General features: G+C 39.0%; 1 protein-coding gene across 1 annotated transcript in view; it reads right to left on the bottom strand.

Moving 5' to 3' along the window:
• ABCD4 (ATP binding cassette subfamily D member 4) overlaps positions 1–14,264 on the bottom strand; it is a 32,144-nt gene that overhangs the window by 8,680 nt on the left and 9,200 nt on the right. The window contains 11 exon segments of the mRNA XM_074290034.1: positions 1,240–1,331; positions 1,580–1,779; positions 2,187–2,276; positions 4,190–4,281; positions 4,719–4,840; positions 5,099–5,193; positions 7,486–7,536; positions 9,225–9,350; positions 10,005–10,121; positions 10,833–10,972; positions 12,461–12,588. Of these exon segments, the coding sequence (XP_074146135.1) occupies positions 1,240–1,331; positions 1,580–1,779; positions 2,187–2,276; positions 4,190–4,281; positions 4,719–4,840; positions 5,099–5,193; positions 7,486–7,536; positions 9,225–9,350; positions 10,005–10,121; positions 10,833–10,972; positions 12,461–12,588 (1,253 nt within the window).

Below are 14,264 nucleotides of genomic sequence, written 5' to 3'. Positions count from 1 at the left end.
AAAAGTTGGAAAGGACCTTTAAAATCATGTAGTCCAAACTACTCTATTTTTGTTAAGTTGTTTTTCAGTCATGTCCAGCTTTTCATGACCCCATTTGAGGTTTTCTTCACAAAAATACTGGAGTGATTTGCCATTTCCTTCCCCAGCCCATTTTACAGATAAGGAAACTGAGATAAACAGAGTTAAATGACTTGCCCAGGATCACACAGCTGGTAAGTATCTGAGGCTGGGTTTGACCTCAGTAAGATAAGTTTTCCTGACTCCAAAGTCTGGAATTCTATCCACTGTGCCACCTAATTGCTCACGTAGAGAAATCTTTATTGCAATAGCATAGGTTAGTGGGGAAAAAACTACTGGGATTTGAAGTTAGAATACTTCTATGACATTGGGCAAGTTAGTTAATCATTCTGGCCACAGTTTCTTCATATATAAAATGAGTCAGTTGGATTAGGTAATTGGTGACAAGGGTTTAACCAACCTTTGATTAAAGACCTCTAGGTGAAAGGAGACCCAGTATTTCCAATGCAGCCCACTCTATTCTTAGATAGCACCAAGAGTTGGTAAATCTTACAGCAACACTTACTATTTCATTGTATGAATAGCTTAAAAACTGAGATGGTCAGATGTATTAAGGCAGGAGCAAATTAATACATAGGTGTATGCATTGTGGAAAATGTCCTGGCCTTGATGTCAGAAAGACCCAACAGTACCTGGCTACCTGCAACTATAACACTTAATTTCTCTGAATCTGTATCCTCATTTGTAAAAAGTGGAGATAATAACACCTTTGAGCTATTATGAGGCATAAATGAGATAACATAGGTGAAGCACTTTTCAATCTTTAAAACACTATATTCATGTTAACTATTGGTTATTATTATTGTTGTTGTTGTTGTTGTTGTTGTTGTTATTTTCCTTATCTCCAGTGTAGAAGGGAACAGATGGAAAGTCCTTTCAGGACAGGAACCATGCATCATACTTTATATTCCATTTAGCACCCAACATAGTGATATACTCCTTGGTAGATACCTAATAAATGAGGGTCAAATAAAAACTGAATGAAATTTCCCAAGAAGCCAGGACTTCTTCAGCTCACGAGACCTGAAAGGTAGAGCTATGGGAACACTCCATCAGCCAACTTCCTGTTATTGGAATCTCCCCATTGATATGACTACCAACTTCCCCAATCAATGAGATATGAGAAGGAATAGGAAATAGGAGAATGCTAGCAAGACTGACCTGCTCACGCAAAGTCCCATCTGTGAAGAAAGGTCTCTGTGGCAGAAACATCACTCCATGAGGTCCAAAACTTGTCAGCATCTGTACAGTACCTGCAAGGGTACTATTGTCAGACCCAAAAGAAAGATTGGGCATCTGCCTCAATCTGTGCATTGATTTAGTAGAAGGATGCATCACAGTTTCTGAGATCCTTGCTCCAAGTGGGACAAAAATCCCTTGCCCCTAGTCTCTTAATTTAAAGGGTTTGGGGACCCTAGTATCAGGATTACCTGATGGATTATCTAAGGCCTTCCCAATTTCAACTCAGAAATTTCAAGTGACAAAAAGGCTCAGTCCTCACCATGCATGCTCTCCCACAAACCGGCCAGGACCCTGAGCAAGGAGCTCTTGCCAGTGCCCGTGTTCCCTGTGATAAGCAGGCTCTGCCCCTCAGAAACTGTCAGGCTTAGATCCTTGATCAGAGGCTTGTCAGAAGATGGGACTGAAATGGAGACCCGATCCAGGAGAAAGGCTGTGTCAGTCACCTTTGATCCTGAGGCCCTGGAGTTAAGTACAGGTAGATGATATGATCAATGTTATCATCCTCTCATGAAGCAGCCACAGTTTTGTGGGCACTGCCCCTAGTTTACTAACATTTAATCTACATTGTTTTCAAGATTGTCACTCTTCAGAGTTTCCAAGTCTCCCTTTTGGAAGTACTGGAAGGGTACTGTTGGGTTCCCTCATAAACTAGTGAAACAGACCATGTTAAGCCAAGAATTCTTTGAAGATTAGGGGAAGGACCTTGCTGATAGCAGTGAACCTTCAATGAGGGGAAGACAATTCTCCCTGAGGTCTAGAACTTCATCAGGAACAAACCTGAGATACAGCTGAGTCTGTGGCCTGGATGCCACAAAGTGCCATACACATCCTTTGTAAATATTTGTAAGTGAATGGCCATTACTCACTCATCAAAATCCCATTCATCCAAGTCTTCTGAATCACAATCTCGAGACTTTAAAGACATGTCCAACAGGGTCTCTTGCAATTCCCCAATTCTAGAAAAGAGAGAAAATTCTAGAGTTCTTCTTGCTACAACCCTTCCCCTGCCCCCTTTCTCTTGTGTGACAAGGCTTGCTTGGTCCTGCCCTCTTTTTCCTCCTTTATTTTATTAGGCAATTTCATTCACTTCTTTTGATGCAATTATCATTTCTAGGTAGACAATTTTCAGATCTATTTATCAAGGCTTTGGATGTTCCAAAGACACTTTAAACTCAACATGCTCAAAATTGAACTCATTATCTTTTCTCTTCATTAACTTTCTTTTCCCCAAAGCCTTTCCTCTTCCTAACTCCCCTATTACTATAGGGGATATCCATCCTCCCAGTCACTCAGGCTCTCAACATGGGTGCCATCCTTGATTCCTTAATTCCCTTGCCTTCATATCTACTCTACTGCCAAAGCCTGTTGATTCCATTTCTTTTTTTTATATGTCCCCTTCTCTCCCTACCTGTCACTACTGTCCCATCACTTCACACCTAGACTATTGAAATAGCCTGCTGGGTGGTCTTCCTCCCTCAAGTCTCTCTCTACTACAGTGTCCACACAGCTATCAAAAGCATCTTCTTAAAGTGCAGGTCTGACCAGGGTACTCCTACCTCATTCAATAAATTCCAGTGACTCTATTTCCAAGATCAAATACAAAACCCTTTTTTTTGGCCTTTAAAATCCAGATTATTACCTGGACCTATCTTACTTTTCCAAGCTTCTTAAACCTTACTCTTCCACACATTCTCTGAAGTCCAGTGATACTGTCTTTCCTGATGTTGCTCAGCTCGGGGCATTTTCATTATTTGTCCCCCATGCCCAGAATTCTCTCCTAGGTAATCTCTATTTCCTAGCTTCCCTCAAGTCTAACTTAACATATCTTCCTTTTGTTAAGAAGCTTTTCCTGATCCTACCTCTCGTCTATTGATTATTTCCAATTTATCCTGTACATAGCTTGTTTGTACATAGTTGTTTACACAGTGCTTCTCCACACATAAGACTGTGAGCTTCTTGAGAGCAAGGTCTGACTTTTGCCTTTCTTTTTATATACAATACTTATAATACTGGCACATAGTAGGTGCTTAATAATAAATGACCTGTTTCACTTGGACATACAAAGACAATATATTCTCTCAAGAAAGACACATACTTGACTCAAACTTAGAAATATACATGAAACATATGTGTATGTATATATATATATATACCTATATATGTGTGCGTGTGCGTGTGTACACGTGCTCAGGAAAAACATGTCATTGACTCAAACAGAAACATTCATGAAATGTGTGTATGTATGTGTATGTCATATGACATACACACACATACATACACATAGCTATGTGACTGTGGGTAGTTTTCCTCAATTTCCTCCTCTGTAAATTGTAAAGGAAACAGCAAACTCCTCCAGTATCTCTGCCAAGAAAACCCCAAATGGGATCACAGAGAATCAGATGACTAAAAAATGACTGGACAACAAGAGTACATGGTCAGATCTTTTCCTTCTGGGCAATCATTTTGGCAATTCTGTAGATTGGAGAAGAGAGACCTGCAGCCAGAAGACCAATTGAAAGGGCCACAGTGTGTGTGAAGGGAGAGAAGAAAGTAGATTTGAGAATTGTTATGGAGGTATAAGCTTAATGATTTAATACATATGTGGAGTAAGTGAGAGTGAGGAGTGTATGTAAGGATAATAGGAGTTATGAACCAAGGTGACTGGACTGAAGTAGATTTTGAACACGTTGAGCTCGAGATGCCTATGGAAAATCCAACGTAAAATGTTCCATTGAATGGTGATGAGGGACTAGAATACTGGGAGTTATCTATCGTGAAGAACAAGTTTTTCAGCTTCCTTCCAGACACACATTTCCCTGGCTTGAAGCTCTCTGATTTATTTTAAGATACAAATCAAAGGGAGTCTTACCTGTGTGTATAGCCAGCCACATCAGAGAAGGTTGCTGAGAGGTCAATGAGTTGGCTGAAGCAACCGATGAGATAAATGGACACAAAGGCATTCTGGGGAAGGACACAGAGAAAAATCTGGTCAGTCTTGGGACAAATTTAACACAATACTTGGAAAATAGTAGGTGCTTAAAGAATGCTTGTTAACTGAGTGCTGAATCAGCAGAGTGGTCTTGTGACTAAGAAGCTCCTCCCATGAAGGTCCTGGTGACGTGCCAGGCAGTCTGGCACAGGTATGACTTGGGATTTCACCAAGCCCACTCTGCCTCCACTGCTTCCTTTTACACAGAGTTCCTAACTCTCATTTTAGCTCCCTTCCACACATGCATTTCCTGCGTTTGGGGTTCTTCTTTCTTTCTGAGCACTGGACAGACCACCCTCAACAGGTCCTACAATAACCTAAAGCCAAACAGGAAAAAAAGGGAAGAGACCATGGATGGGGCCATGTTCTCCTAGTCACTATCCACTGGCACTGTACTCTAAGAGCTTACCTTGCTAACCAGGGCACTTAGCTCTGCTGGGGCCAAATCTCCATAGACGCCACTAAAGATGGGGATTGCAATAACCACGTAGCTCAGGATGCTGCCCAAGTAGTCAAATGTGTTGATGCCAACTGCACAATACAGAATGGGTTAAAAAGAGTACAGCCAATCTCCGTTCTGTGGAAGAATGACTCCAAGCCCCCCAGAGGAAAAAGCGGATTCTTAATCTCCTGGAGCCCAAGCAAGAAGCCAGCAGCATACTTGGGAAATGGCCATCTCCTTCCTTTCAGAAAAACTGTGCAAGGGATAAATTATGTCTCTTTTACCACCAAGTCTGACTGTACTTTGGGACCCATGATACCCCAGAAAGTAGGACCTTCTTCACTTACTATAAAGCCACAGTTCCTTGGACATGAGTTCCTTCTGAGTCTGCAGGAGTTTCTGCAGCCTGTAATTCGTCCTCACATGTTCCACATGCCCAGCTCTGGAAAAACAAAGCTATGATGCATCAAGGGCCCCAGTTAGGCCTTACTCAAGTTGTCAAAGACTCCAGGAAACTCTTACAGCCGAACTGGACGGCTTCTCCCTCCTTTACCCTATCTTATTTCATCCTTCAGGCCCCAGGCTCATCAGAGGGAACTCAGCATCTAGGACTTTGTGGCTCAGTACAGAACCTAGCACACAGCAGGTGCTTAATGTCTATTACAATGGTCCTCAAACTTTTTAAGTAGGGGGCCAGTTCACTGTCCCTCAGACTGTTGGAGGCCAGACTATAATAAAAACAAAAACTCACATTCTGTCTCTGCCCCTCAGCCCATTTGCCATAACCTGGTGGGCCGCATAAACATTCTCAGCAGGCCACATCTGGCCTGTGGGCCATAGTTTGAGAACCCCTGGTCTATTAGTTGCTTGGCCCTTCCCCTATGAAGCTTTACTGTTATTCTGTGGCAACAAAAGGCTGTATCAAAAGTGATCAAGGAAAATAACAGGAAGTTTTTCTCTTCCTGTAGCTGGGAGATCCAGGAGAGCCTGAAAGAACCAAAGGATCTTTCCAAAGAACTTGGAAATGTTATTTCTCTACCAACTACCAGTAGGGATGCAGGCCTAGACTAAAGCCAGTTCTACCATGTACAGCTGAGGATGGCTCAAAAAGATTTCTAAGCTTTTTAATCCCAAGGAATATTAAAGAGACAGAGAACAGTTTAAGAATAACAGCCCAAACAAGGCAAAGAATAAGGAAATATAGCTTCCTTTTTCTTTGGAAATAAGTCTGTTATTTATGTAATCCTGTCTGAAGACCAGACCCCAAAATCTATATAGAGTTTAAACAGGCAAGATGGAACTTTAGGAACCTTAAAGAATATGATTTCCTAAGAAGAAAAACAGGCATTTATATAAAATTTAAGGTTTGAAAAAGAACTTTGCCTACATTGAGTTATCTGATCCTCCCAACAACTTTGTGAAGTCAGTACTGAAGGTATTATTAACTTCATTTACAGATGAAGAAACTGAGATTGAAAAAGGGTAATCCAGCTAATATGGGATTAGAACTCTAGTCTTCTAGATATTCTATCCATCATACCATACTGCCTCTGATATTGTGTATAGAAAGTATGGGCAAAAACACACACACACACACACACACACACACACACACACACACACACACACACACCCTTTGCTGTTCAACTTCTGAAGTTTTTGTTGGAGTCAGGTCTCTATTAAATTGGGTTCCTAGCTTATGACATTCTAAAACAGCAAAAGGCAAGTAGCTGGCTGTAGACTTAGAGGTCAACTGGCTAGTCATTATAACATCAATATTTATTCTTTCCATCTTAACAGGTGAAAAAAAACAGAAGCAATTTGGTGGACTTAGGGCTTAAGTCTCCCAGAATGCTCAATCCAATCCCTAAACTACATTGACCACCTCTAAGTTCTTCATCAAAAATACTTCTACCAAGATAGAGATCTTCCCCCACTTACAGTAAGAGTTAAGTACTTTGTGAGCCACAATCGTTCAATACTGAGTGCAAATTTGTACAGCCAGATGAAATGGAAGGCAGCTTTGTACAATGGAAAGACCTCTAAAGTTGGAATTAAAAAATCTGGGTTCAAATCTGAACTCTTCTACTTACTTAACATTTTGGGCTCCCACAATCCCTTTTTGTAAAATAAGAGGGTTAGACCAGATGATCTCTCTGATCCCTTCCAACTTTACACATATAATAAGAAAAATGTTTTTAGAAATAACAATTTTAAAGGAGTATGACGCTTTACCCATATTAAAGTGGAGAGTTATTATTTAATAGTGGGTTCTGCTCTTATTTCCTCAGAGTGCTACAAAAGTAGCTTAGGAAAATTTTTTTTTTTTTTGAGTTTTTTGCAGTAGCTGCTATATGCTCCCAATATAGGCCACCAGGGGGCTCTCACTACATTAAGAATACCTCATGGCACTATTTTTCCAAAGTGCTACTGGAAATACCAACATCAGACACCAGGCACTGGAAGCTAAACTAGCAGAGAGTCACACTCATTCACATTCAATATAAAACAGTGGCACCAAATGGCACATATATTTATGGATTAACCCACATACTAGAATAGAATGACAGCAGTTCATGAGGCTATTTTAGTTCCTTGAAAAGGGAGACCCTGGCAGGATGAAATCAACCAAAAAATATACCCAGATCAGCTCCCAACTCATGGTCATATATGATTCCCTAAGCATCTAAAGAATACATACATGGAGCAAACACAAACTTATCCATTATCTTACCTATAGAAAGCTGCTGCCTCAGCATTCACCCGAAGCTGCACATGCTTAAACCTGGATGAACCAAAGGCAACAAAGGTCAGTGAACAAGACTCATAATAACATGCGGGTCATTATTTTTTGGTCCAATTGTTTTCTCTCCTTTCTGAGCCACAGAGGAAGACAAGAGCCTATGTCATCTCCTTGCCAAAACACAATTCCACATGTAACTCTAATATTTTATTCTTAAAACACTGGAAAATGAGTTACAAAGCATTGATACATGTTCTCACTTAAAGAAAAAAAAAAGGATAGCAGAAGAGAACATGAGTTAAAGTTCTACTCTGGTGCTGAATATCATGGCATGTAGGTGGCCTGGGTTTCTTAAAGGCTATGCTAAAGAAAGACATATGAAGTGATACAAAGGAAAATAAGAACCAGGAAAACAATATGTAGAATGGCAATACATAACTGGGAAGAAGGAAGAGGAGAGGAAAGAGAGGGAAGAAGGGGAAGAGAAGAGGGAAAGGGAAGAGAAAAAGGAAGAGGAGGAGAAGTAAAAAGAGTCAGAGGAAGAAGAGGAACAGAATAAAGGGGAGAATAAGAAGAAAAAGGAGAAGGGAGAGAAAGAAAAGGAGACAGAGAAGGAATAGGAAGAGAAAGAAAATGAAGAGTAGGAGAAGAAAAAGGAAAGAAAGGAAAAGGGAAGGAAAGAGAAGAGGATGAAGAAGAAGAAAGGGGGAAAAAGGAGGAGGATGGGGAGAAGGAAGAGTGGAAGAACAACTAACCAAAGCTGAACAATGCAAAATTTTAATAACCACACATAGTTTCCTTCCTCCTTCCTCATACAGTAAATATGAAAAGACACTTCCTCACCTTCTTTACTGGGATGTAAATATGGGTAAGAGTTAACAGCTAGTATTCACATAGCACTTTTAGGTTTGCAAAGCACTTTTACAAATATTATCTCATTTGATCCCCAAAACAACACTGAGAGTAGGTACTATTATTATTCCTATTTAACAGACGAGGAAACAGAAACAGAGATTAAATGACTTGCCCAGTTACTAAATATCTAGAGTTGGGGGCAGCTAGGTGGCGCAGTGGATGAAGCACCAGCCTTGAATTCAGGAGGACCCGAGTTCAAATGTGGTCTCAGATACTTAACACTTCCTAGCTGTGTGACCCTGGGCAAGTCACTTAACCTCAGCCTCAAAAAAAACAAAACAAACAAACAAACAAAAAAAAAACCCCTAAATATCTAGAGTTGCATAAGAACTCAGATCTTCCTGACTTTCAGTCTAGTGCTCTATTCTCTGTGCCATCTATCTAAGGGCCCTCTCCACTAGTCCTAATCTATATCTGGCCACTGGATCCAGATGGCTTTGAAGGGAAAAGTGAGGCAGGTGACCTTGCAGAGCCTTCCCTCACTTAATTCAATTCATTTGCATGTCACAACATCATCTCCCTGATGTCATGGTCCTCTTGGAGAATGAAGGACAAACAACCACCACCATTTATCTGCTTCATATGATTTCAAACTTTCAAAATTTTTTGGTTAGTTTTGCTGAACGGTTTACTCCCAACAGTGATGAATTCCCCAAAGGTATACTAGAAAGGAGAAATAGGTAACAGAACATATAAACTAGGGCAAAAAGACAAATAGGAATGGTGGGTAAAATGATTTCATTAGGCTGAGTTGGGTGAGATGTTGGATCTTTTTTTAAGGGTAAAGGGGAGGAAAGATACCAAAGAGCATCCACCTGAAATCTCCTTCCAGTTTCTCCTGTTGCACCAGCTTTGAAACAATGGGGCTCATGAGGACTTTGTTCACTATAGTTCCCAGGACAAAGTAACCAAAGATACTCACTGGCCCAAGCCAGCTCGTGCTGAAAGAGCAAAAAGATTTAAAAAAATTAATAGTATTGGTCAAGAAACTTGGCCTTAAAAAAAAGCTGAGAAAATAACCCTCTTCCTTCTTCATAGAGCTGAGTGATTTTGGCTGGGAATGCTGCATAAAACTGCGAAACTTGTTGATGTAAACATTAGTTGGTTTTGCTTAACTTTATTTTTAATCTCTTAAAAAAATATTAAAAGAAAAAATATTAACATAGGTCATTCCCTCCCTTTCAGGCATATCAGTTCCCTGTTTCTGTATCCCAGGCCCAGACATAAGTCATATTTTCACCTTAGATCCCAAGTAGGGAATTTTGTCCATTTCTCAACACCAAAAAGGAGAATCATAATTAATTTTTAAGGGCTGTGGAAGTCTTGGGGTTATAGGAAGTTAAATCCTAAAATTAATAAATTGTAAATTTTCTGGCAAAAAGGAGACTGAGAATTCCAAATAAGGAAAGTCAGAAAACACTCTAGGATGGGTGGTCTTAAAGAACACAAGGAAAAAGCATTTCTTGATTTTGACACTGAAAAAACACTGAAAGTTGGAACCCTTAACATTCAGGAACAGGATATCTTGGAAAGCACTGGAAATAAGGAAATATTTGGGGAAACAAGTTAGAGCCAACCTTCTTCAAAGGCCTTACCTTTGAAAGCACTGGTATGTGTAGTAGGAGATGGTGAAAGGGGAGATGATCAGCTTGCTGGCCATGGTGCTGAGCTGTCGACAGAACCTCTCTACATCTTGACTAATGCGCTGGTCCCTGCATCCAATGAAAAAAGACAGAGCAGTGTGAACCTGGGAACGTTGTAAGAGGAGATCACAGGGACCAAAAGATCCTCATCCATCATCCTGATCCAAAGCTATTCATTCTGGACTTTTATTACAAATGAACTAAAGATCAGATTTTGGAAGCCAGTTATAGCTTAAGCTGATTTCTGAAAGTGGCATGCCATCAATGCCCAGCATTCTCAGAGTTTTCATTGAGTTTAAAATAAGGTCCTATTTCTAGACAGCTGCACCTTAGGGGCCTCAGTCTGTCCTGACAATATTTAAGAAACAAGACATGGAAGCAATAATATCTATCAACCAAGAAGCTGCTGGGTTTTTTGAATCAACAAAGAAATGTCTCATACGTCTCAGTCCCTCAGAAGTACACATATAACCACAGGACTTATAATTTGGATTAATTCATGAAATAGAGGAGGAAAGGGAAGAACACTGAGAAGGAGAAATTGAGAGATTGGACATTTACCCTAAAAGTCTCTCTCTTAGAATTCCATCTGGCAGTGGGTAGCAATTTCTAACAACTCTAATGTGCCTGATTAGAGAATAGCAAATCTCCTTGAATATAATTAGTTTCTTCACAGCCACATGGCTTCCTCCCATTCTCAATAAGAAAAACCCAAACACCCAGAAAGGCAAAGGATAAAGGAGAGACTAGGCCATATAAGAGATAGTAGGAAGTGCCTACGGATTATCAATGTCATCACGAATCACGTTGAGGGTGTAGTAGATTCGGCCTCGGAAGTAAAGGCAATGAAGATGCTCAGTAAGGTTCTTCCTCCAACTCACATACAACAGGTTACAGATAAACTGGTCAAAGCTCTTCAGCTGTAGGCAGGTGAAGAGAAGAAGAGAATGAATGGAAATAAGCATATATTAAGTGCCTATTATTTGCTGGATACTATACTAAGCACTTCTACAAATACTACCTTTTTTGAATTAGTATTACAAGAAAGATTATTTTCTTTGAGATGCAACACAAATCTCAGCTTCAGCAAGAAGTCCCTCTTGTTTTAATCTCAGCCCATTTGGATCACTTCTTATTTTATGTCTATTGGGAACTTTCCCCAGTATCATCAAGTTATGCTATAGGCTGAGACTACCAAGATACAAAAGGGAAAAAAAAATCCCTTTTCTGAAGAAATTACATTCTATTAGGAAAGAAAATCAAGTACACACAGATATATGAATATAAAATATAGACCTGAAGAACTAGCCTCAGAGTAAGGAAGGTCTTCTGATATACTTGCCATATGACCCTTCACATATCCCTTCACCACTTATCCTCAAGCAACACTCTTAAGGCAATAAATTGTACAACTGGGACTGTGTTGTGAAAAGGTGTTTTCTTAAGCCAATGGAATCTGAAAATTGTATTTTTTAAAAATGCAATATTAATTATTGGGGTAGAGGGAGAATTTGCTTTGGAAGTATTCAAAAATAATTTAATATATGTGTGTCCATAAATACATTTAAGACAAAGATCATTATCTAATTCCTTTTTGAGTTCTGCCTTCTTCCCATCCTTAACCGCTCCCCTTTCCCTCAGCTTAATAAAGGTTTTAGTATAATAGAAGTTGTCCATAATAAAATGTTTATTGGCCAAGGAGTCATAATAATGAAGGAACAGAATATGGGATATATGACTTTATCTTAATTTTTATAGCATGGGGGGAAGCAGCTCTGGCCCTTCCCTGCATTCTGGGATATTGTGAGGAGGAAGGTAGGAAGCCTGTGGCCTTAAAGTGCTCTGAGCAATCCAAAGTGAGAGACAAATGTTATAGCTGCTTTTACTCTTAACTGTTACTGAAATAAGCCGTTATCATTATCATCATCACTAATATTTATATAGCACCCTTACATTTATTATATCATTGGATCCATATAAAAACCCTGGAAGGTAAATGCTATTATGATCCCCATTGTACAGAAAAGGAAACTAAGGCAAAGAGAAGAGACTAGCCCGAGTTAGAAAATGTCTGAGGTCAGATTTGAATTAGAGGTCTTCCTGATTCCAGACCATAGCTCCAACCCCATACCCAGGTATGCTTAGCCACAAGTTCTCATACAATCATAAACACCTTGATGGCCACTTGGCCACCCTGTGCTTTGGTTGAAATGAATTAAATAAAGGAGAAATTAAAATCCAGTTCTTCAGGCAGAAGCAGGCCTGGGGCACAGCAGTACCCCACATTCCCCCCAAAAGAAGGAAGAGCAAGCATACCGTATCTCCTTCCCCCACTTTAGGCAATTTAGTCCCCTAAGGGCAAAAATGGAAGAGAGGGAAGGGAAGAACAGGGCCAAGGGACCTCTTACTGTGGAGTTGACCACGATGAGAACAAGAGCTAAACATGTCAGGGTCTTGAATCCATCCAGATCCTTGTTTCCTAAGACACCATAGTATTGACTGGGTATTAGCCCCACCTGGTAGATGACCAGCTGCTCTGTAGGAGAAACACATGGGGAATGCAAATAACAGACAATACTGGTAAGGATCCCTTTCCAGTCTTTGACCTCTTCAAGCCCCCATTAACCAACCAATCAAGCAAAAACTATTTATTGAATGCTAATAGTATGCCAGACACTGAGCTTAGTGCTGGGAACAAAAAGAAAGAACAAACTCAAACCCTGCCCTCAAAGAGTATACATTTTAGTAGAGAAGTCAACATATATAAATTAATACATATAAGATAAATATAGAGTAGAAGTAAGATATTCTTATAACAAAGATTCTTATGATTTTTTGTGTATCATGAACTCTTGTGAAGAAGTCTATGAAGTCCCATTGCAGAATAATTTTTAAAAGCTCTTTTGTTTGTTTGGTTTTTTTGAGGAAATTGGGGTTAAGTAACTTGTCCAGGGTCATACAGCTAGTAAATGTCTGAAACTGAATTTAAACTCAGGTTCCCCTGACTTCAGGGCCATCGCTCTATCCACTGTGCCATCTAGCTGGCCCCAATCAGAATAAATTCTCAGAATCAGATGGATTTTCAAGTGAATTCTACCAAATATTTAAACAATACTCAATGCCAATACTAAACAAATAATTGAAAAAACAGGTAAAAGAGAGCTACCAAATTATTTTTATGACACAATTACTAGCAAGGAAATTGTAGTAATAACAGAAAGATCATACTATGATTATTATGCAGGTCTGATTCAAAAAGAGGAAAACTATCTGCATAATTGGCTACATCAGTAACAACAACAACAAAAATCATATGATTATATTAATAGATGCAAATTTGCCTTTGATAAAATACAAGACTCATTCCTATTAAAAACACTAGAACGAATAGGAATCAATTGGGCCATTCTTAAAATAAATAGCAACTATCTAAAACCAAGAGCAAGCATTATCTGTAATGGAAATAAAGTTGAAGCCTTTCCAATAAGATCAGGAGTGAAACAACGAAGTCCACTATCACCATTATTATTCAATATTATTATTCAATACTAGAAATGCTAGCTATGGCAATAAGGGAAAAAAATTGATGATTAAATATTTGCAGATGATATAATAGTATAATCAGAAAACCTTAGAGAATCAACAAAAAAACTAAATGAAACAAACAGCAAAATTGCAGTATACAAAATAAATCCACAGAAATTATCAGCATTTCTACATATTACTGACAAAACTCAGTAGGAAGAGATCGAAAGAGAAATTCCATTTAAAATAACTGTAGACACTTCAGATACAAAACACTTTTCAGGCAGATTAAAAATAGCCCCAAACAATTATAGAAATATTAATTCCTCATGGATAAGCTGAGCCACTGTAATAAAAATGATAATTCTACCTAAATTAATTTACTTTTTCAGTGCCATACTAATCAAACTACCAGAGAATTATTTTATAGAGCTAAAAAAAAATTACAAAATGTGTCTAGAAGAACAAAAACTTAAGAATATCAAAGGAATCAAACAAAATGAAGTAAAAATGAAGTTAATGAAGTCAACCTAACAGTTCCAGATTTCAAATTATATTATAAAGCAGTAATCATCAAAACAATCTGGTATTGGCTAAGAAGTAGAGAAGATCAGTGGAACAGATTAGGTACACAATATACAGTAGTAAATGACCACAGTAATCTAGTGCTTGAAATACCCAAGATCT

The sequence above is a fragment of the Sminthopsis crassicaudata genome, chromosome 2, assembly GCF_048593235.1.
Source record: "Sminthopsis crassicaudata isolate SCR6 chromosome 2, ASM4859323v1, whole genome shotgun sequence".
NCBI lineage: Eukaryota > Metazoa > Chordata > Mammalia > Dasyuromorphia > Dasyuridae > Sminthopsis > Sminthopsis crassicaudata.
This window is presented reverse-complemented; position numbering and strand designations above follow the sequence as displayed.